Source organism: Arvicanthis niloticus, chromosome 24, assembly GCF_011762505.2.
Source record: "Arvicanthis niloticus isolate mArvNil1 chromosome 24, mArvNil1.pat.X, whole genome shotgun sequence".
NCBI classification, from domain to species: domain Eukaryota; kingdom Metazoa; phylum Chordata; class Mammalia; order Rodentia; family Muridae; genus Arvicanthis; species Arvicanthis niloticus.
In genome coordinates, this window is record NC_133432.1 from 27934957 (window position 1) to 27956422 (window position 21466).

The following is a 21466-nucleotide window of genomic DNA, read 5'->3' on the forward strand; positions in this document are numbered from 1 at the left end:
AGAGGGGAAGGAGGAGGAGAGGAGCAGTGAGCAGGCCCGAGAAGGCAGGACTTCCTGGTGTGGGGGTTGTCAACAGCCCAGAAAGAGAGCCAGAGACCCAGACCGAGACGGAGCGGAGCTGAGGAGCCCAGAGATACATCCAGTGGGGCCACGTGGGAGGAGCCTTGAGAGAGAGAGCCACTCAAGGGACTGGAGCCAGCGGGGGGGCTGAGCCGCCCCCTCCCACAGCAACAGGGAAGACCCGTGGAGTGTTAGCCGAGGCTGCGCCTGGGCTCCCCCGTGGAAGCGCTGGTTTCTTTTCGTCTCAACTGCAAACTTTCCACCGAGATGCCTCGCAGAGTGAGATGCGGACGCCAGAGAACACTGGGTAGCCCTTGATTGCTGCCTGCTGTGGCCTGCACTAGAGGCCGTAGGATTAAAAAAAAAAAAAAAAAAAAAGACAACTTAGTCCCCAGGTCTTCTCTCCTGCTCAGTTCGGTGGCAGAGGCCTGAGAGGTAGGTAGCTCTCCCGGGCTGGGCGGGGCGCTTGGCTTGGCGGGCAGTGCCTAACCAGCGATGGGGGAGCTGGAATGGGGGTGGGGTGGGCTTGAGGCCCAGCAGAGGCCTCAGGGTGGCCCTTTCAGGGGAGGAGCCGGTTCACCCCTTTGCCCCTGGCCCTAGAGATACGTGCCGGGGACGACTTTGGATCCCAAGCATGAAATGTCCAACTTTGGGTCCCAGCTGCTTCTTCCTGTTCTGGGTGCTCTGAATTCTGTCCCCTCCGCTCCGGTCTGTCATTTCTACTTGTCTCTGGGTCTCTAGTGGCGTTCTTCTTCCTCCCCCCAGTCGGCTCCCCCGAGAGGAAGCCCCGGAGGTAGTTTGGCCCCTGCTTTTTCTTTTGCTCACGTACACACACGCTCGCTCACTTTCTGTCTCTTTCTTTTTCTAGTTTGCAAGCTCAGCTCTGGGGTTTCAGCAGCGACAGCAGCAGGAAAAACCTGCCTCTGCCCCCCCCCCCCCGCCACCTCCCCTCTGTACTCCAGTCACTAACCAGGCACCCCCAAGTTCCCACAAGGCCCTCCTGCCATGTCGGACCCAGACGTCCCCAGGGGCCCCGATGTCCCTGCCATGTGGCCCCCTTGTTCCAGAGGTGCCTGAGCCCCTCTCCAGGAGCCCAGCCCCTCCCCCACCCGAGCCCAGTCCGGAGCCCCAGGGACCATGAGTGGTGGTAAGAAGAAAAGTAGTTTTCAGATCACCAGCGTCACCACGGACTATGAGGGCCCAGGAAGCCCAGGGGCTTCGGATTCCCCTGCCTCACCGGCTCCCGCTGGGCCCCCACCCCGCCTCCCCAATGGGGAACCCAACCCTGATCCAGGGGGCAGGGGCACCCCCCGGAATGGCTCTCCGCCACCTGGAGCCCCTGCCTCCCGTTTCCGGGTGGTGAAGCTGCCCCAAGGTTTGGGAGAGCCTTATCGTCGAGGTCGGTGGACGTGTGTGGATGTTTACGAGAGAGACCTGGAGCCCCCAAGCTTCGGTCGGCTTCTGGAGGGAATTCGAGGGGCCTCAGGAGGCACCGGAGGCAGATCATTGGATTCTAGGTTGGAGCTGGCTAGCTTGGGCATAAGCACCCCTATCCCGCAGCCAGGCCTGTCTCAGGGCCCCACCTCTTGGCTCCGCCCGCCCCCTACTTCTCCTGGACCACAGGCCCGCTCCTTCACAGGGGGGCTGGGCCAGCTGGCAGGACCTGGCAAAGCTAAGGTGGAGACACCCCCGCTGTCAGCCTCTCCACCCCAGCAGCGCCCCCCAGGGCCTGGGACAGGAGATAGTGCTCAGACCCTGCCCTCTCTGAGGGTAGAAGTGGAGTCTGGGGGTTCAGCAGCCGGAACCCCTCCACTGTCACGGAGAAGAGATGGAGCGGTTCGGCTGAGGATGGAGTTAGTTGCTCCAGAGGAGACAGGGAAGGTAAGAGATGGGTTCATGGGGGGCGGGGCGAGACCTACTGTCAGTCCTCTGACCCATATCCTGGGACTCCTGGCCTCAACTTCGGACCCGCCTTCCCACCCCTATATCACCTGTCTATTGGATAGGGCATAAGGACCCCTCTCCCTTTTTGCAATTTGTACTCTGAAATCCATTTTCTCTCCAGCCTTTATTCTGAATACACATGCACCTTCCTTCTTCCTTCCTTCCTTCCTTCCTTCCTTCCTTCCTTCCTTCCTCTATCCTTCCTTTTTTTTCTTTCCGTCTCTTTTTTCTTTCTTTTCTCTTCTTTTCTCTGTGGCCTTCACATTGTTGCCTTTGGCCGGGACTGTTTCCACAAGGCCTGTGCGGCCTGCCCACTTCAGCCTTTACCTTCTCTGGCTCCAGGTGATGAGGGTGGAGGTTCCAGCTGGGTGGCTGGCTAGGCCCTTGAGGGGAGGAGCTGGCAGGGTTTTGGGGCAGCCATAAAAGGTAGGCATTCCTCTGGGTCTTTATTCTAACCAACCAGCCCAGCCCCATTTTCTGCCTTATTGCAAGCCAGTTTCTCTGAGGAATTGGGGTAGGGGGCGGGGCATATCACCCTTAGTGGGTTTTAGTACCTTAGACCTGGGCTTCTCGAGGAGTGTGGGATGGGGGTGACCTCATCCACCATCGAGTGGGAGGGTAGGGAAGCAGCTGGGAAGGAGTTAAATCCTCTGCGCTTTGTTTCCTGTCTCCAAAAGAGGAAGCTACCCACAAGTCTGGGCTGGGGGCAGGATGCCTATGTCCCTTTGTGTGTGTGTGTGTGTGTGTGTGTGTGTGTGTTGGAGGTTGGGTACTTAGGGTTGGGACAGTTGGATGTTTCTGCTGTGGAGAAAATAACACCTTGGCTGCTAGGGGGAAGCAGGGAGTGAGAGTGAGGGTTCTGTCCCTTCCTGGCCATGGGCTCTCACCACAGTGTAAAAATATCTTGAGGCTGAACCCTGTTAGTACTGGTCAGAACCAGCTTTCCCACCCTCTCCTGGCCTTCAGCTCCCTGTTTCATGGTCCAAATTTCCCATCTTTCTCAATTTTTTTTTATTTTTTTATTTTTTTAACTCAAGTCTCCTGGATAAGCTGTCATTGCCAGCCTGGTTCTTGTCCCCAGACTCTCCCAGGGCATGTTTGTCAATGACTCTTTACTCCACTTCTGTTACGTTTGTTTAATTTATGTGTGAATATGTACAGGCATGTGTGCGTCTTGGTGTGCAAGTGGAGGTCAGAGGACAGCTGGGAGTCCGTTTGGTCCTTCCACCGTGTGGGTCCCACCATGTGGGCTCAAACTCAGGGTGCCAAACTTCGCCGCAAGCCTCTCTACTCCCTCAGCCATCTCAGTGGCCCTCTTTGCTTTCCTCAGGCACAGCCTGGGCCTATCTTAGGTTTGTAGACCCTGTCTCTTGCCCCACAGTGTCCCCAACCACCCCCCTTCCTTCCTCCCAGTCGGCCTCCATCATTTCCTGTGTGCTTGTAACTGTCACTATTTCCCTGCCTCAAGAGTTAGACTCGCTTCATTCAGTTTCATGGTCTGAAAAGAGCTGAGGGAGCTTTGACAGAGGATAGGAGGTGGGTGATACCTGTGCCCCCTTTCCTGAGCTCTGTCCCTCTAACCACTGTCTGTTGGCTTTCCTGAGGTGGGGGCCTCTCAGGGGCCCTCATAGAGGCTTTTTGTCCAGTTCCTGTCACCTCCACCCTTTTACAGCTGTCCCCAGCCGCTTCGAGTTAGGTTATGTAGGCCCACACCCAGGATCCTCCCTCCCCTCCCATTCTCACAAAGCTCCCCCTCCCCTCCCCAAAGGCAGAGTGGAGACTCTTTGAACTTCAGCCCAGGTCCCGAGAAGTTGAGGGGGCCACCATCAGGGTAGTGGGTGTGGAGAGGCAGTTTCTGAGGATTCCTTCATTCTGCAGATAGCCATGGAACAAGCTCACCTTCAGTGGGGGTGACACACTACATGCTTTAATTTCAAGTCGTATTAGATGTTGTGAAACTGTTCATTGGAGCAGGAAACAGGAGGAAGGACATCTGAGAGACTTTAAGAAGGCACACGACTGGGGGAAGGCAGAGGCAAGAGGGTGGCAAGTTCAAGGCCAGCCTGGCCTACATAGCAAGGTTCTGGGTCGGCTTAGGCTAAGATCTTATCTCAGAAAGGAAGGTGGGGGAGGGAGGGGGTCTGAGAATGTAGCTTGGTTAATGGGGTACTTGGTAAGCATGCGTGGAGCCCTAAGTTTGAGTCGTAGCAGCTCATAAGTTGAGTGTCATGGTGTATGTTTATAACTCCAGCCTTTGGGAAGTGGAGACAGGAAGGACAGTAAGTAAGTAGTTCAAGGTCAACCTCAGCTACATAGTCAATTTGAGGCCACCCTGCTGTACAGGAGACCTTATTTCAAAAAAGACACTGTCTAAGTATAGTATCCTCTAACTGGGAGTCCTGGCTAAGTCCTTCATTGATACCCTCTGTCCCTCCAGAACACTCCTGGTACCTGTGTGTTGTTTCTAGCAAGTCTGGAAGAGGGGAAGGCTTCAGAGCCAGGAAGATTGGTGGAAAGGGGGAAATTATAAGGTGGCACCACACACACACACACACACACACACACACACACACACACACACTCACACACTCACACACACACACACTCACACACACACACACTCACACACACACACTCACACACACACTCACACACACACACTCACACACACACACACACACACACACACTCACACACACACACTCACACACACTCAAACACACTCTCCTGTCTCTACCAACTGAGCCATGTTCCCAGTCTTCACTCTGTGTGATGTGTGACTTCTGCCTCCAGGTACCTCCCATCGACTCTCGCCCCGACTCCCCAGCCCTCTATTTCGATGCCAGCCTGGTCCACAAGTCTCCAGACCCGTTTGGAGCTGCAGCAGCCCAGAGCCTCAGCCTGGCTCGTTCCATGTTGGCCATCAGTGGTCACCTGGACAGTGATGATGATAGGTAAGTGGGAGACATCACTGTCACACCTGTACAACTTTGCCTTGTGTATACCTTTCTCCTTAGATGGATTAGGGAGAAAGAGACCTAGCAGGGTATAATCACTCAGTGAAGCTCACCTGGGAGCTTCCCCCTTCACTCCCCCTTCACTCCTGGGAGAAATCTGGGTGGGACTCCTGGCTTAGGACTATTAAGTCAAGAGTTTTTGAGTTAGAGGGGAGTCATTGTCAGATTCCAGAGCTCTTGTGGATCTAGAGGTCATTTGCTTAGGGATCAAATCCATTGGCATGCACATTGGAGACAAGAATAGAAAATGGTGGGGGGGAGACAGGGAGACAGCTGGGGACAGGCTCAGTGCTTGCTTAGCATGCACAAGGCCTTGGGTTCAGTCTCCATACTACATACACCCCCTCGGGGTCAGTGGAGACTATATCATACGATGTCAAAAAAATAAAAATAGAATGAATAGGCAGTCGGTGCCTTCCCATCAATGGCTCCCTTTGCTCTGGGCACCAAGGGGGAAAGGATGCTTTATGCACCTTCAGGATCTTGACAAGCCTTGGAATCTGCCCAAACTACTTTAGGGCCCAGGAATTTTTAGTACCAAGAACACATTGCCTGGAAAAGGTGTATACTCGTGATTTGGAATTCAGAAGGTGGAAGTAGGTGGCTATTTTTCAGTTTAAGGCTAACCTGGGCTATCTAGGAAGATCCTGTCTCAGAAGAAGGTGGGAGGGGCTGAGTGTGGTGGCTCTCGAAGTGACCCCAGCACTTGGGAGTCAGACTTAAGAGGGTCACCATGGGTTTAAAACTTGCCTGGAGCCGGGTGTGGGAGATCACACCTTTAATCCCAGGGTTTGGGGGCCAGAGGTGGATGGATCTCTGAGTTTGAGGCCAGCTTGGTCCAGAGTGAGTTCCAAGGCTGCTCTATTGGAGGAAAAACAAACAAAATAAATAAACAAACAAGCTTGGGAGAGCAGCTTGCACTCTGTAGGATGAGAGCCTGTCTGAGAAGAGGACAAAACAGTAACAAATAGTGTATTGTGGGTCCTGGGGATGTAGCTTAGGTAGTGAGCTGGCCTACCATGTTTGAAACCTGTGGTCCCAGCATTTGCATAAACCAGGTTGGTAGTATGTATTTTATAACCCAGCACTGGGGTAGAGGTCAAGGCAGGAAGATCAAAAGTTTAGGGTTATCCTCAACTATAGAACAACTTTAAGGGCTAGCCTAGGCTATGTGAAACCATGTTCAAAAAATAAAAGGGGGGGGGCAAGGAAAAGGGATGGAGGGAAGGGATGGAAGAAGAGAAAGATTAGATTTAAAGTTCTGCCCTCTGAGAGGACGTGGGCCACATCGCCGGGAAGAAGAGGATACCAAGGCCTCTCATAGCAATGGCAGCCGCAAAGGGGCAACATAGGACAGTTCTGGCCTTGCTGATGATGCGGGAATGTCTCATTTGGTGACGTGGTAGTTTAGGCAGAGTTTTGCTCTCAGAATTTATAGGAATATTGACCATGTCAGACAGGCTCCGGGCAGAAGAGCTAGCAAGCCTCCTCATTTATTGAAGGGAGAAGTGGAGGCCCTTCAGAGGAGGGACTTCCGGTAGGAAAGGAAAAGAGTAGATGCAAGGCTTTCCGTCTCCCCTTCCCACTTTTGGTACCACCCCCTGGAATTAGACCCTGGCCCACAGAAGAGGCCAGCGGGCCACAGTGAGAGGGCTGAGACCCAGAAAGGAAGGGAGAAAGGGGTAGCCTGGAATAGTGAACTCGAGGGCAGGGGGCTCGTGCTGGGCAGGGCAGGGCAGGGCAGGGCAGGGCAGGGCAGGGCAGGGCAAGGCTGGGCAGGGTAGCTTCTGAACTGCCTTCCAGCTGGCTCTCTGGAATGTGTGAGGTGTGAGGTCAGCCAAGGCTAGAGAGTCGCCTGCCCCCGATCTGATGCTATTCTCAGCGCGTCCCACCCCACCCACCCCCCCAATTTGGGAAGCTCCCTGGCAAAAAGGCTTTGTGTCCCTCCTCTGCCCCTTTCTCAGCCCAGCCTCCAGCTCTCTTGCTGAAGCCTCCATCGCACTGCCATTCTTTTGACCCCGTCCCCTCCCCCCACCTCTGTCCCACCCGCTCTGCACACCCTAGTCTGACCGGTTGCTGGGTTGCTCCGAGCCTTCAAGGCTCTGGGGCTCAGGCCCAACCCAGCCCCTCAGTGCCTCGCCCGGCTGGGCCAGCGGGTTTGGGCTGGGCCATCCTCTACCCCCTAGGAATGGGGTGTGTAGACCCCAGTTCACCTGTGCCCCCTGGAGCTCGGAGACACAAAGTTCCAAGTGGCGTGACGTGTCCCTTTGGAGAAGGAAAAATGGGTTGTGGTGAGAAGTACTTGGGTACCAAGTTGAGCTGGGTACCCTTACCCGTCCTTGGATCTAGGATGGGAAAATGGAGTGCCTGGTGACTTCAGACTGTGTGCTCCTGCTTGGAGGATCTGTGATCCCATACAGGTCGGGAGAAACTTGGTCAGGATGATCGAGTGGGCAGATGTCTAGCTAGTGGGTCCCAAAGCCTTGAGGGAGAAAAGCCACCTGGTTTTCTGTTTTCCTTTGCTTGTTTCCAGTGCTTGTTTCCCAGTGTTGGCTACCACCGAGCTACACACCAAAGCACCCCCTCCTCCCGTTGGTGCTCTCAGCTGTGAGACGGGGTCTCACAGTTGCCCAGGCTCGTCCTGCCCCTGCCTCCTGAGAGGCTGAAACGACAAATGACAGGCGTGCCCTCTTCCCCAGGCCCTCTCCAGGGCTGCTCCTTGGCAGGCGTGTTTTCATGTGTTCGTGTGTGTGTGTGTGTGTGTGTGTGTGTGTGTGTGTGTGCGTGCCATGTGTGCCACTTTTCGGAGGTGGAGGTCAAAGGCCAGAGAGCAGGCTGTGAGTGTCTTTTCTCCTTGTACCATGTAGGTCCTGGTGATCCAACTCAGTTCATTATGCTCTGTGGAAAGCTCCCCTTTACCCACTGAGCCATCGGGATGATCCCTCCACACACTAACCTCATGAAATTGTGAAAGCAATCCCATGATTCCTCACTTTACAGATGAGACTCAAAAACAATGAGACTCAAAGGGGGGGAGGGAGGTGGTTAGAAATGTTGGTCTCAATCTCTAGCCACACTCTTTCCTGTTGGAGTTTGTGCCTCCCAAGAGAATAAGAGGTGGCAATGGTCCTTAGGATGTCCTTTTGCTAAGACAGAGGCAGGGACAGCTCAATAACTGGGGTAAGGAGCCAGCCCCTCCCCCTCCCTGGCCCAGCCCCTGCCCTGTGTACCCCCAAAGGCACTATAGAATCAGATCTGAGAGAGAGTGTACACGGGATTGCTTCATGCCACTTTCTTGGCCCCAGGCCCCACCTCTGAGGGCTCCTGGAGCATATGTGGGCAGCCGAGCTACACCTCCAGCCCTTCACAGACAACTCTGTACCGTTCTCATACTGATGCAAAGACCCATCTCAAGAGATACCCGCACCCCTGGACCTGAGAGTCTGTCCCTCAGGGCTGCTGTGTCCAGTTACGTTGTGCACTGAACAAACCCTGGGGACGCCATTTACCTTGCAGTCTTAGCCTGGCCTGGGCGGGAAGTCATGTCAGGATGATGGCAAGACTTATCATGGGGAAGGGGTTATTTCATCCTCATTCCTACAGAGTTGCTTAGAGGCTAGTGGCACCTGCCCTTCCTGCCCTGAGCCTTGCCCAAGAATTCCGGTGTATGTGGCACATACCAGCCCTTTTCTCAGGACTAATCAAAGGGGAGGCCGGGCTTGCCAGAGTCCCCGTCCCTTCAAGTGTTAAGGCCCCAATGGCGTAGGGGCAGTGCTTTCAAAAACTCCTGAGCTAGACAAACACAAGATAGCCATCAGTCAGCCAACAAACATTGCCTGTTGTATTATCCCTTTATTTCTGGCAAGAGTAGAGGATTTAACTTGGCATCACCACCCAAGTGTCCACCAAGCAGGACTGACACCTCTACTCTGGTACATCTGTCTGTCTTTGTTGTCTCTGTGTACTGGAAGGAGGGGTGGGTATTGGGTTTTATTCTGTAGCCTACTCCCCTCCCAGGTACTGTGGATTGAAGTATCCTGAAAACAAATTTGACACTGGCTAGCTGCACCTCCCCACTTCTGCTGCACTGGCCCTTCCTCCCCCTCCCTACCCCTTTCTCTTCAGCGTGTGTGTGTGTGTGTGTGTGTGTGTGTGTGTGTGTGTGTATGCTGGCGCACTTGTGTGTCCACGTGTAATATGGCAGGCTTGTGTGGAGGTCAGGACAATTTGGGGAAGTCTGTTCTTTCCTTCCACAATGTAGGTTTTTGGAATGGAACTCAGGTTTAGTGGCAGGACACTACCCACTGAGCCGTCTTCCCTCTAACCCCTCCACCTCCATTCCTAAGCAGCTCCTTGTCCCCTGCCTTTAGAGGCCCCCTGTGTCCTTAGTCACTGCTATCCTGCTCTTTCTAGCTCGTTCACCCCCTTGGTTGACTCTACCTGTCAGCACCTCCTGCACCCAGAGCTTGGCCAGGAAATGGAAAATTCCCAGCTCCCTTTCCGACAGGCAGGCCTCATGCAAGGGTCACCTTGGACTGAGTATGGATCCCCCTGTAGGAAAGCAGGTTGAAGTTGACAGCCAGTGGGGAGGGATTACAAAAGAGACAGCAGTGTGTGAACAGAGCCAAGTGGCACCCCGACTCTGGGAGAGGTCAGGGCTGGAGACCCCAGTGTCCCTGGGGAAAGCAGAAGGGGGCTTAGGTAACTGGGACAAAAGCTTGCCTCCTCTGCTCCAGCAGCCACAGGGAATACATTAGAGGCTGGAGCAGGGCAAGCAGACCCTAGAAAGTCCTGAGTGACCAGAGGGGCTTGAGTAAGAACCAGATTCTCCAGCCTGGTGCCAGTCAGGAGCCTGAGCCCTGGGGCATTTGACTCAGGTATGAGTCTCCCTCTGGTGGCCAATGATAGAACTGCAGCCAGACCTGCGCCTTAACTGGAAACTACTAATTTAAAGTCTCTGCCCATCTATCCAATGTCCCGTGTTCAGCCTCTTCCCCCGACCCCAAACCCCCAAACATTTTCTTAAGCCCTGACTTACTGCAAGACCTCCATACCCAGGTCTCAAGTCCCATACAGGCTGCCTTTGATTAACAGGGTTCCAAACAAGGGGGGGGGGGGGTGTTTCTGTTGTTATGGTAACCTTTTCTAATTCTCTCCTTTGCTGAAGTGGGGTACCCTCTGTCCCAGGTTTCAGGCCACCCAAGATCTTACCCTGCCCCCTTGTCTGTTTCCTTTCTCAAAGTTGAGTGAGGCCATGGTTAATCCAGACAGGGCAGAAAGGAAGGCATAGGTCGGGGACAGGCGTCCTGGGGTCTCACCTTTAAGCCCCTCCCCATGCCAGCCGTCTTGCCCCACAGTCTCTCCCCCACCCCCTCTTACCAGCTGACTTCACCTCCCCTTCCCCTCCAATCTGGGAGTGGTGCCAGGTTGAGAAGGGGACACAGACCATGTGTGTCTGGGAATTCCCGCCCACTATGGAGCCAAGGGAGGGGGTCCCCGTGTCCCTGAGGAGCCAATAGCAGCCGTGCCCTGAGGGGGAGGGCAGGGTGTATATCTCTCAGACCAGCGATCGGTAGGTCCCGTCTCCTCTCTGCTTGTCTGACATCTGCAGAACCCTGCTCTGCCCAGGGGGGCTCTGAGCCCCCCAGGCATTCCGCCTGACACCGCCTTTTGGTTGGGAGCCGATACTGATGACTCTCACCTCAGGAATGTCCCAGCCAGGGGTCTCTGTGAAGTCCTTGGTATCATCTTATGAGACTCGTGTGGTAGGGATGGCTCCAGGGGCACCCCGAAAAAGGGGCTGCGTGTCTTCCCCATGCTCCCCGAGGGGGTCATCCCCTATCCGAGGGACATCGGGACCTCCTGCCCACCAGGGCCTGGGGGGCACTGGGCATCGACCTTCATCCCGCTGTGGGATGGACAAAAGCCTCCTCCCTCTGATCCTCTACTGTCACAGGTACTTGGGTAGGGTGGGCCATAGGCTGGGCTTTTAGAGCAGGAAGCAACTGGAAGACTGTAGCAGAGCTGACTGGGGGTTCCTCCTCAACTTGTAACCCCCCACCCCCATGTCTCTCCAGTGGTTCCGGAAGCCTGGTTGGCATTGACAACAAGATTGAACAAGCCATGGTAAGAAAAGATATTTTGGTTCCAGGAGACCCCTTAGCAGTCCCCGCAGCCATCACTCCTCTCCCGTTACTTGGGAATAGAAACTATTGCAGTTAGTTACCGTCAGCCTCCTCTACTTCAGCCTCTGCTCCGTCCCTGTCTGAGTCCTGTCCCTCATCCTTTGACCTCTGCCCTGTTGATCCTTTAACCTCTGTCCCCTCCTTTGGGCAAAGGGGGATGGGTATCACAACTGCTTCCTTGAGGCGCCTGGGTTAGGAGACGCTGTAAGTGGCCCGGGGGAGCCTGATGGTTTGTTTGATCCTGGGGTCCAGGACTTGGTGAAGTCCCACCTCATGTTTGCGGTGCGAGAAGAGGTGGAGGTGCTGAAGGAGCAGATACGAGACCTGGCAGAGCGGAACGCTGCGCTGGAGCAGGAAAACGGATTGCTGCGCGCCCTGGCCAGCCCGGAGCAGCTGGCCCAGCTGCCATCCTCGGGGCTCCCGAGGCTCGGGCCCTCTGCACCCAACGGGCCTTCCGTCTGAGCCTTCTTACCCTCACAATGTGCCTTTGGGGGGCTGCCACTGGCTGCCGGGCCTTGTGCCAGCAGCCTGCCCCCTCTTCCTATGTAGCTTTAATGCCCACGCCCAACCCCGGTGCCCAGGGATGGGAGTTGAAGGCTCAATATTGGCCTGTCCCTTCCCACCTGGTCTCCCCAGTCCTCAGGCCTTGCCGGAAGAGAGAGAATCCAGGAGGGGGTGTTTATCTGAAACCCCTCATCCATGAGAGAACCCAGCCCCGCCGCCTACCCTAGGTGTCAGTGTTCTGGGGAGCTCCTCAGCGGTAGATGATGACCTGGAAAGGTTTGGAGGGTCCCTGGCAGGCCCCACCCCACCCCTCCTCGTTTTCTTCAAGTGCCCCCTCTCCTCTGCCCAGGGAGGGTGTATGGACAGTATCTTCAACTTCTCGGATTCAGGTTGTTATTAAAATAATAATTATAATTAAAAAAATTCTGAAGAAACTTGAATATGGAGGTTGGTGTGCTGTTGCTGTGTCCAGCTACGACATAGTTACCTTGTCCCCAGTACATGCCTGCGCATGCGCACGAACACACACACACACACACACACACACACACACACACACAAGAATCCCAGGTCCACTCTGGAGAAGATGCCAGAAAATGGCTTAGGAATGGTCTTGGTCCCTGGAAAGGCCTGGCAGTCTGGCCTAAGGAAAGAGGTAGGGGGTGGTGTCTACCCACGTGCTGGTGGTTGGCGGTGTGAGGGGGGAGATAACAATGAGGTCTTTGGTGAGTGTGAGGATCCACCCCCAGCTCCCCAGTGTGTCCCCTCTTGTGGGCTGGATCCGGGTGGCTGCTTGGAGGCAGGGCAGGGAACCCTGAATGGGCCCCTTGTCTTAAGACTGGGTGTGGGCCAGGCTCTTTGGGCACATGGTGCCCTCGCCAGGCCTGGCAGGCTGCCTTGGCTTCTACCCCACCCCTGGCTGGATGAGGACTAGGCCCAGTGGGTGAGCAGGCTCCGCCCTGACAGCCTGGGCTAGTCTCCTGGACAGACTGAGGCAGCCAAGAAGGGCCCCATCTAGTGGGAGAAAAGGCATCGGCAGTTAGAGCCTTGAAGGAGAATTTCTTGTCTCTGCGAATCAGAGTGCAAGTCTTAGCAGAGTTTTAAGTTTTTGGTGGCCCAACCAACCAGGTTGGACCCTGTATCTCCTTTTGGGGCCAGGGTGTGGTGGTTAAAACAGGGTGTCATGTAACCCAGCCTAGTTTCAAACCTACTATATAGTTAATGGTCTTGGAAGGCCTGACCCTCCTATGTGCTGGGATTACAGGTGTTCCTCAGCATGCTGGCCCATGTCCTTGGTAGTGTATGTGTGTGTGTGAATGTTCACTGTGCGCCATTGTCCACATGTGAAGACCAGAGGATAAACCTGGGGGTCAGACTTCACCTTTGACCTTCTTCGAGACAGGCTCAGTCCTTGCTATGGGCTCCCGGCTAGCTGTCCTTCCTCTTGGCCTCTTGCTTCCTTTTAGGAACGCTGGTATTGTAAATGTGGGGGTTACTGTATCTGTAGGGTCTCTGACTCTCGACTGAGACTTGTACAGTCAGGACCACCTCTTACCCAGTGACTCATTGCCCCGTCTTTGGTTGTCTAGGTAGGGGGTATCGTCTAGCCCATGATGGTCTCAAACTCAGTATGTAGCCAAAACCGAGTTTGATGTGTATCTGCATAAACATGCATGTGAGTTTATGTATGCATGCATAGAGGGGCCAGAAACTATTTGGTGACTTCTTTGATCACTTTCCACAGTTTTTGTTGGTTTTCTTTTTTGAGACATGGTTTTCTATGTCCGGGACTCTACTCTACTCTGTAGACCAGGCTGATCTTGAACTTGTGATCCATCTGCCTCTGAGAGCCTGGAGACAGCCTCTAAGGCAGGCTGTCAGTGGACCTAGTATTAACGGATGGAGCTAGACAGACTGGCCAGCAAGCCCGTGACCCTTTTGTCTCTGCCTCCCCACTAGAATTACAGACATGCACCACTGGAGGGTTGAGGGCGGGGTGCTGGTGACCCAAACGCAAGTCCTCAAGCCGGTGTGGCAAGCTCTTCTATACTGAAGGACCCATTTCCCCTAATCTGCTGAGGCTAGCTTTTAACTTCTGATTCTCCTGGCTCATTGTCCAAGTGCTAGGATTCTGGGCATATGTCTGGTTCAAATCCATTTTATTTTATGTGTATGGGTGTTTTGCCTGCGTGTATGTCTGCACCATGTGGGTGCATAGTTCCTATGGAGGCCAGAAGAGGGTGTTGGATCCCCTAGGACAGGAGTTATAGGTAGTTATAAGCTACTGTGTAAATGCTGGGACTAGAATCCTGGTCCTCTGGAGAGAAAAGCAGCAGCTGCTCTTAATGGCTGAGCCATCTCTCCAGCCCCCTCAAATCCAGTTTTTACAAATCTGGTATCCACTCTCTAAACACTCACCTTGAAGTACTGTTGTAAAAATTACCTAGCAAAATCCACAGAGGATGCCCGGTCTCTTGATCAATGTCAATTTCATTATCCTGGTTCTCAGGCCAGAAGGGACAAGGCAGTCAATGATTGGCTATGAAGGTCTTGGAAGGTCCTTGGGGGTTGGGGCCGACAGCTCTCACAATGATCTAGAACACTCCCTCACTCCAAGTTCTCATCCACTTGGACTCCTCTCCCTGTCCCAGGGAGGGGAGGAAGGGCCTGCCATGAGTCATTGGGGGGCACGCCCCTTTTGGATTTCTTATTTCTTCCTTCAATACTGTTCTTGAAGCTCCTCAGTCCCCGCAAGTCCTCTCCGGTGGCTGCCTTTGGCCCACAGCCTTTTCCCTCCTACACCTCAGATGCTCGCTTTGTGCAATACTTAGGATTTGTGGTGTCAAGAGAGATTGCCGTGGTCATGAGGTTTTTGAAATGGCTTAGGCAAATTTGGCGAAAGGTGCCCATTTGGGTGAGTTTTATCAACACAAGATGGCTGTGAGATAGGATGGTTCGTGTTGTCTGGGCTATACCACTTTGTTCCTTGTTGTTGGCCTCTTTTAGCTCGACAGGACAGGACAGGGAGGCTTTAAGATGAGTGGGGGAGGACTTTGGGTGGTGGGAAGTCATGTCACTGTCCTTACTGCGGGGTCTCCTCTCTCTCCTGTGTTTTGTTTCTGTTACTATTATGTATAGCGGGATGTGCATGTCATGACACAGACAACTTTTGGGAATTGGCTTTCTCCTCTCATCTTAGGGGCCAAAGACCCACCTCAGACTGGCAGGCCTACCTGACAGGAGCCATCACCCACTGAGCTATCCAGCCCACCCTGTGTCTTATTTCTTAGGTCCTGTTCTGGAAACACCTAGCCAAGCAAGTCACGTCAGATCAACCCGAGAAATGTTTGTTGAAGGGACCGGAGAAGGCTTCCACGGATTTTGACCCCAGGGATTTGACTTTGGGCCCCCCAAAGTTGGTCAAACTCCAAAAAGAGGCCATGGTCGCTGACCTGGATGTGTGTCCTGGGACGCCCGAACCCTGTGTGGTGGCCTCGGCCAAGGAAAGTTCTCCTGTGCATGATCAAGAGAGCCATTCGAATCGAGACAGCCGCTCCGTGATGAACGTAGTCCACTCGGTCTCCACGTTCATGTTCTCTATGCTACAGTCCGGCTGGCGATTGTGTAGGTGGAAGGTGTGTACTGTCCCATGTCTAACCCCGAGACTCATTCCTCCTCTGTCTCTCCTCCAGCGCTGGGTTTTTGGGTTTTGTTTTGTTCTGTTTGAGACAGTGTCTCATGTAGCTCAGAGTTGCCTGGAACTTGCTATATAGCTAAGGATACTGCAACTCATTCCTACTTAAAGTTATTTCTGATTTTTTTTTTAAAGGATATTTAAAAGCTGGGTAGTTAGTAGCACATACCTTAATCCTGGAATCAGGAGGCAGAAGCAGGTGGATCTCTGAGTTTGAGGCCAGCCTGGTTAAAAGAGTTTTAGGACAGCCAGGGCTACACAGAGAAACTTTATCTTAAAAAAAAAAAAAAGTTATTTATGTGTATATGTGTTTCTGTTTGTCTGTATGTGCACCATATATGTGCAGTTGTCCAAAGGAGGCTATAAAAGATTGTCAGAAACCCTGGAACCTGGAGTTCCAGGTGGCTGTTAGCTATCTGATTGCAGGTACTGAGTCATTTTAAAAAAAAACTCTCCCTCTCTTCATGTGTGTATAAGTAGCCTGTGCTGTACCGTGCTTGTGGGAATCAGAGAACAGACCTTAGGTGTCAGTTGTTTCCTGTTATTTTATTCTATTTTTATGCATGTGTGTGCTGCATGCATGTGCATGCCATATGTATGCAGGTGCCCATGAAGCCAAAAGAGGGAGTAAGATCCCTTGTAGCTGCAGTTACAGGGTGTTGTGAGCCACCCAGCATGGATGCTGGGAGCTGGATTCCAGCCCTCTTCAAGAACAACCAGCATTCTCAACCACTGAGCCATCTTTCTGTCCCCCCACATAGGGTATCTTGTTTGCCACTGCTGTAGATGACTGTCCCGAGCATTTCTGGGGATGCTCCTGCCTCCTCCCATTTCACTGTTGGAGTGCTAGGGTACATATGCTATGGTATCCAGCTATGTTTGTTTTTTCAAAACAGGGCTTCTCTCTTTGTAGTCCTGGGTATTTTGCAACTCACTCTGTAGACCAGGCTGGCCTCAAACTCAGAGATCCACCTGCCTCTGCCTCCCAAGTGCTGGGATTAAAGGCATGCGCCACCACCGTCTGGCTTTCTATATAGGTTTTGAGGATGTGAGGATCTGAATTGAGGTCTTCAGGCTTGGATGGCAAACACTTTACTGGCTGAGCCTTGAACTCTCCGAATGCTCCTGCCTCCCTCTCCTCAGTGTTGGGATTACCAGCAAATGCTACCCAGGACTTCACACATGCTAGGCACTTGCCCTACAGACCTAGCTCTGTGTCCAGCTCCCTTTATTCTGTGTGCAGTCAGCCCTTTGTAGCACCTCCTCTATTGTGAAGCACCACAGAGACAGTGGTGAGCCGTGTTTAGCCAGACCAGGGAGGCTGCTGACAGGGGAACAAACAGGCTGTGTTGGTTTTATACCCAAATGGAGTAATGTTGCAGGTAGAGGGGACTTGGGTACCAAAGGAGGGGATCCTATGAAGAACTGAGCATGGAGCATCAAATATGCTTCCATACATGAAGAAGAGGGAAACTGAGACCTGGTGAAGATTAAGGGGAAATGGAAGAAGTGGGAGGGGTGAGGGTGGGATGGAGGGGTGGGGCTGAGGGTTCGGCCTATGTTAAGGGAGAGCTAAGGACCTATCTGAATAGGCATACCACATAAATGAATGGCAGGGTAGGTGGCCGGGTAGTAGAATTTGAATTTAACCCTAAGAACAAGAGCCTTGGAGATGTTTAATCAGCAGTGACATAATCTTTTTATATTTATTTTTAATTTAATTTATTTTTAGACAAGGTCTCCTATAGGCTGGTGTCAGACTTCCTGTGTATTTATTGTAGTCTTGAGTTCCTGACCCTCTGGGTGTCACCCCCCCCCACCCCAAATCCTGGGATTATAGGTGTGCACCACCACACCCAGTTTTTGTGGTAGTGGGGATGAAACCTCTGGCTGTTTTGCCTGCTGCACGAGCATACTGCCAAATGCCAGTTTCTCTAGACTATCATTAAGATAAAATATAGAAACTCGGGACATATAAGTGGTTTGGTGGTGGCCAGACGCCATGGGGGGCGGGTTACAAGAGGACATTAGCTGGTTCTGTGGTTCGGTGGTGAAATACTAGCCTAACATGTCTGAGGCCTCAGATTTAGTCCCTCCTGCTGCTAGGGATAGAGAGACAAGACAGCGAAGGGGGCGAGAGCAACTGATTTGGGCTTACCTTCACAATAAAAGGATGACACTAGTAATTCTTGTGATGCTCTTGATTGGTGGTTAGATACACAGTTCTGCACACGTGATACAGTCTTGTAGCATTAAGCCCGTATACCTGCAGCCACACAATACACAGGATGTCTGCAGGTGGTAGAGATGGCTCAGCAGGTAAGAGCACTGCCTGCTCTTTGAGAGGACCTGGGTTCAATTCCCAGCATGTACACGGCAGCTCACAATCACCTATCACTCCAGTTCCAGGGGATCTGAAGCCCTCTTGTGATCTCAGGCACCAGATAGGTATATGGTGTACATACACATATACAGGCAAACACACACACACACACACACACACACACACACACACACACACACACACACTGTTTTTTTTTTATTAAGGCAACCACACTTCTGTTGCACAGGATCCTTTGGTTCCCAGCACCCACCTAGAGCAGTAAGTCCATCAGTTAAGTCCAGTGAATCCACTGCCCTCTTGTGGTCTTTTTGGGCACTGCACTGAAATACACCCCTCCACCATACACACACAGATGCATATAATTAAAAATGATAATAACATAAATCTTTTTGTTTGTTGTTTTCAAGACAGGGTTTCACTATGAAGCTCTATTTCTGGAACTCACTCTGTAGACCAGGCTGGCCTCCAAATCACAGAGATCGACCTGCCTCTGCTTCCTGAGTGTTGGGATTAAAGGTGTGCGCCACTGTGCAGGGCTACTTGGCTCTATTATTTGGGTATTTTCCTTTACTACTCTCTGCTTTAAAAAACACAAACAAAACACAGGGTCTTACTATGACCCTGGCTGACCTGGAACTCTCTATGTAGACCAAAATGGCTTCAAATTTAAAAGAGTTGCCTTCTTCTGCCTCCCAAGTGCTAGGACGCTGCACTACATCTGTCACTGAACCTGGACTTAGCTGTTTCCCATAGAATGGCTGGCCAGAGAGCCCCCTGTGATCTGCCAGAGAGCCCCCTGTGATCCGCCAGAGAGCCCCCTTGTGCTCCGCTTAAGGCTTATTGTGTGGTACTGGGAATCTGCGCTAGGTCCCGATGCTTGATCTGACCCACTAAGCTATTTCCTTCGCCCTGTGTCTCACAAATTATTCTTACTGAAAGAAAACAGGGGCTGGAGAGATGGCTCAGTGGTTAAGAGCACTGACTGCTCTTCCAGAGGTCCTGAGTTCAATTCCCAGCAACTACATGGTGGCTCACGACCATCTGTAATGGGATCTGATGCCCTCTTCTGGTGTGTCCGAAAACAGTTACAGTGTACTCATATATAATAAATGTTGGAGCAAGAAGAAAATAGGTTGCTTGCTGTGGTGGCACAAGTCTTTAATCCCATGACAAGAGGCAGGGGGATCTCTACGAGTTCAAGGCCAGCCTGGTCTACAGAGTGAGTTCCAGGACAGCCAGGACTACACAGTCAAGTCCTACATTAAAAAAACAAACAAACAAACAAACAACAAGCTCCACCCCCAAACAAACAAAAAGACAATGAGGCAGCTCAGGTAATTCCAGCATTTGGGAAGTGGAGGTGGGAGGAGTCTTCAAGTTTGGGGGTAGCCTGAGTTTTCTATAGTGAATGCCAGGCCAGCCTGGATTAACAGCATGAGACTTTGTCTCAAAAGCACACAAAACAGAAAGGAAAACAAATGGGTGAAGTAAGAGAGGGAAGGGGAGACGAAGGAGAGGAGAGAGAGGAAGGAGGGCATACAGAAAAATGAGGCTGAACTGATGTCCATGCCTAAAATCTCAGCACTCAGAGGCTGAGGCAGGAGGATTATGTGTTCAAAGCCAGCTTGGGCTATGTAAGACTGTCAACAACTAACAGGAGGCTGGATATGTGACTCAGTTTTCGCCATGCTTGCCTAGCATGAGACTCTGGGTTCCATCCCCAGCACTGTCATGGTGGAGGAGGTAGAGGCAGGAGGATCAGGAATTCAAGGCCATCCTTGGCTACATAGCAATTTCAAGTCTGGACTGAGATACACGAGTTACTACTGCTAAACGAAGAGAAGGAAGGGAAGGAGGGAGGGAGACAGGAAGAAAGAAGAAAACAAAAGAAACATGGAACTTTAGGGCAAACATAAGGGCAGAAAGGACCATCACTTAATGCAAGCTGAAAGGACTTCCTGGAGGAGGTGATACCTATGCTAGTCTGATGGAGGAGGTAAGAGTCCAACCCTTTGTTGTTTATTTGCTGGTCCATCTATCCTCCCTTGACACCCCCATATTTCTTTCTTTTACAGTCTTCTATGGGTGGCTCAGTTTCCTCCCACACGAGGACCGGGTCAGCCTTGGGGACGCCAGAGGCTGAGATGCTGCGGGAAGTCTACCTGGTGCTCTGGGTCATTCGCAAACAATTAAGAGAGCTGGCCCGCAGGCAGGAGAGGCGCAGAAGGCGCCGTATGCGGTCTCATCCGTCCCATACCTCCCATCACTCTGAACCAGTGCAGGGCCTCAAACATGATGCCCGAAGTCCCCTCTAGGCAGGGGAGCCCCAGATCCTTTGAAAGCCCCCACCTTACTCTTACAGAAGGTTGACAGGAAGGGTTCAATGGCCATCAGGCCAGAGCTGCTGGTGAGGAGACGTTTGATCATACTGTCACATTTCACTGGAACCCCAAGACCAGGCCTGGGGTCGAACATACTCCCCTTCTCTGTGTTTAATCAATTTGTAAAAAAAAAAAAAAAAAAAAAATATCTAAATATTGAGAAATAAATACCGGATGTTTCTGAGTAGATGTTGTCTGTGCTCATAAATGAGAGTCAGTAAGGGGACTCGGTGGGTTTGTGGGTTGTGGTGTATGTGGAGAAAGAAACACCCACTAAGTGTGTGTGTGTGCAATTATGCACAAAGGAACCCCTAGGTGTCTTTTTATATGTCAGAAGTGAGCCAGTCCTGTGCTTACATCTCCACACCCTCCCAGGAGATGAATTGCCTTTGACCGCTCTGCCTAGCCAGTAACCATAGCAACAGCATCATGCCCGCTGGGCAGCAGCCCTGACTTTTCTCTGAGCAATTCCACAAGATAGGGTGGTCTAGGGACTCACCCTGTGTGTGTGTGTGCGTGCGCGTGTGCGTGTGCGTATGTGCGTGTCAGGGGGTGGGTACCAGAAAAGGGTGATGGATCCCATGGAGTTGGAGGATGCGAGTCATCCGGTGTGGGTGCTGGGAGTCAGATCAGTTCTCCTTAAGAGCAGCAAGGGCTTTTACTGTTGAACAGTCTCCAGCCCTTCCATTTGTTTTTGAGACAGAGTCTCATGTGCTCCCATCTGTCTCCAAGTCCTTATGTAAGTTAGGATGCTAGACAGACAGACATCTTACCAACAGAGCTACATCCCTAGGTGCCAGCTTTTTAATTGTTTCTATTACATTTCTAATTATGTATTTTGTTTGCACTGTATGTATGCATGTGCGTGGGTGTGTGACATAGTGTTTGTGTGGCTGGGTGACAACCTGGCAGGAACCAGTTCTCTCTACCACATAAATCACAGGGATGGAACTCAGGTCACCAGGCTCAGTGGCGGGCCCTTTACCTAGTGGGTACATCATACAGCCCAGGCTGGACTCATGCAGCCCAGGCTGGACTCAAACTCAATCTGCAGATTGAAGATGATCTTGTACTACTGGTCCTTCTGCCTCAGTCTCTCACATGCCGTGACTGTAAGAGTGTCACGTCATACTGGGCTTGGAAGTTGTGATTCTGAGAATGCCCGTTTGGGGCTGCAGGAGATTCATCTGCCAGGGACGAAATTTGATTCTGTTGCCTGTGCCCTGCTGAGGGAGGGAGGGAGGTTGTGTACACATGAGGCAACAAAGAGGGTATCCTGGGGTCACAATTCTGTCCTGCCCCCCTCCCCCACTCTCTGTTGCCTTCTTATATGCAGA

The 21466-nt window shown here is 52.4% G+C and overlaps 2 protein-coding genes across 3 annotated transcripts; both read left to right on the forward strand.

Annotated features, from left to right (window-relative positions):
- Tsc22d4 (TSC22 domain family member 4) lies at positions 1–12150 on the forward strand. Of its 2 annotated transcripts, XM_076923343.1 has the most exons (5): positions 7–495; positions 929–1941; positions 4798–4958; positions 11099–11147; positions 11459–12150. In XM_076923343.1, the coding sequence occupies exons 2-5, from the start codon at positions 1198–1200 to the stop codon at positions 11666–11668; spliced, it is 1164 nt and encodes a 387-aa protein (XP_076779458.1). In that variant the 5' UTR covers positions 7–495; positions 929–1197; the 3' UTR covers positions 11669–12150. The 2 variants fall into 2 exon arrangements, with proteins under 2 accessions (XP_076779459.1, XP_076779458.1); XM_076923344.1 differs by lacking the exons at positions 11099–11147; positions 11459–12150 and adding an exon at positions 7555–10802 and having other exon boundaries at positions 1–495.
- Positions 12151–12392: 242 nt separating this feature from the next.
- Positions 12393–20317, forward strand: Spacdr (sperm acrosome developmental regulator). The gene is made up of 3 exons (XM_076923345.1): positions 12393–14624; positions 15001–15345; positions 19824–20317. Exons 1-3 carry the CDS (start codon positions 14574–14576, stop codon positions 20061–20063), a joined length of 636 nt encoding a protein of 211 aa, XP_076779460.1. The 5' UTR covers positions 12393–14573; the 3' UTR covers positions 20064–20317.
- Positions 20318–21466: the final 1149 nt, after the last annotated feature.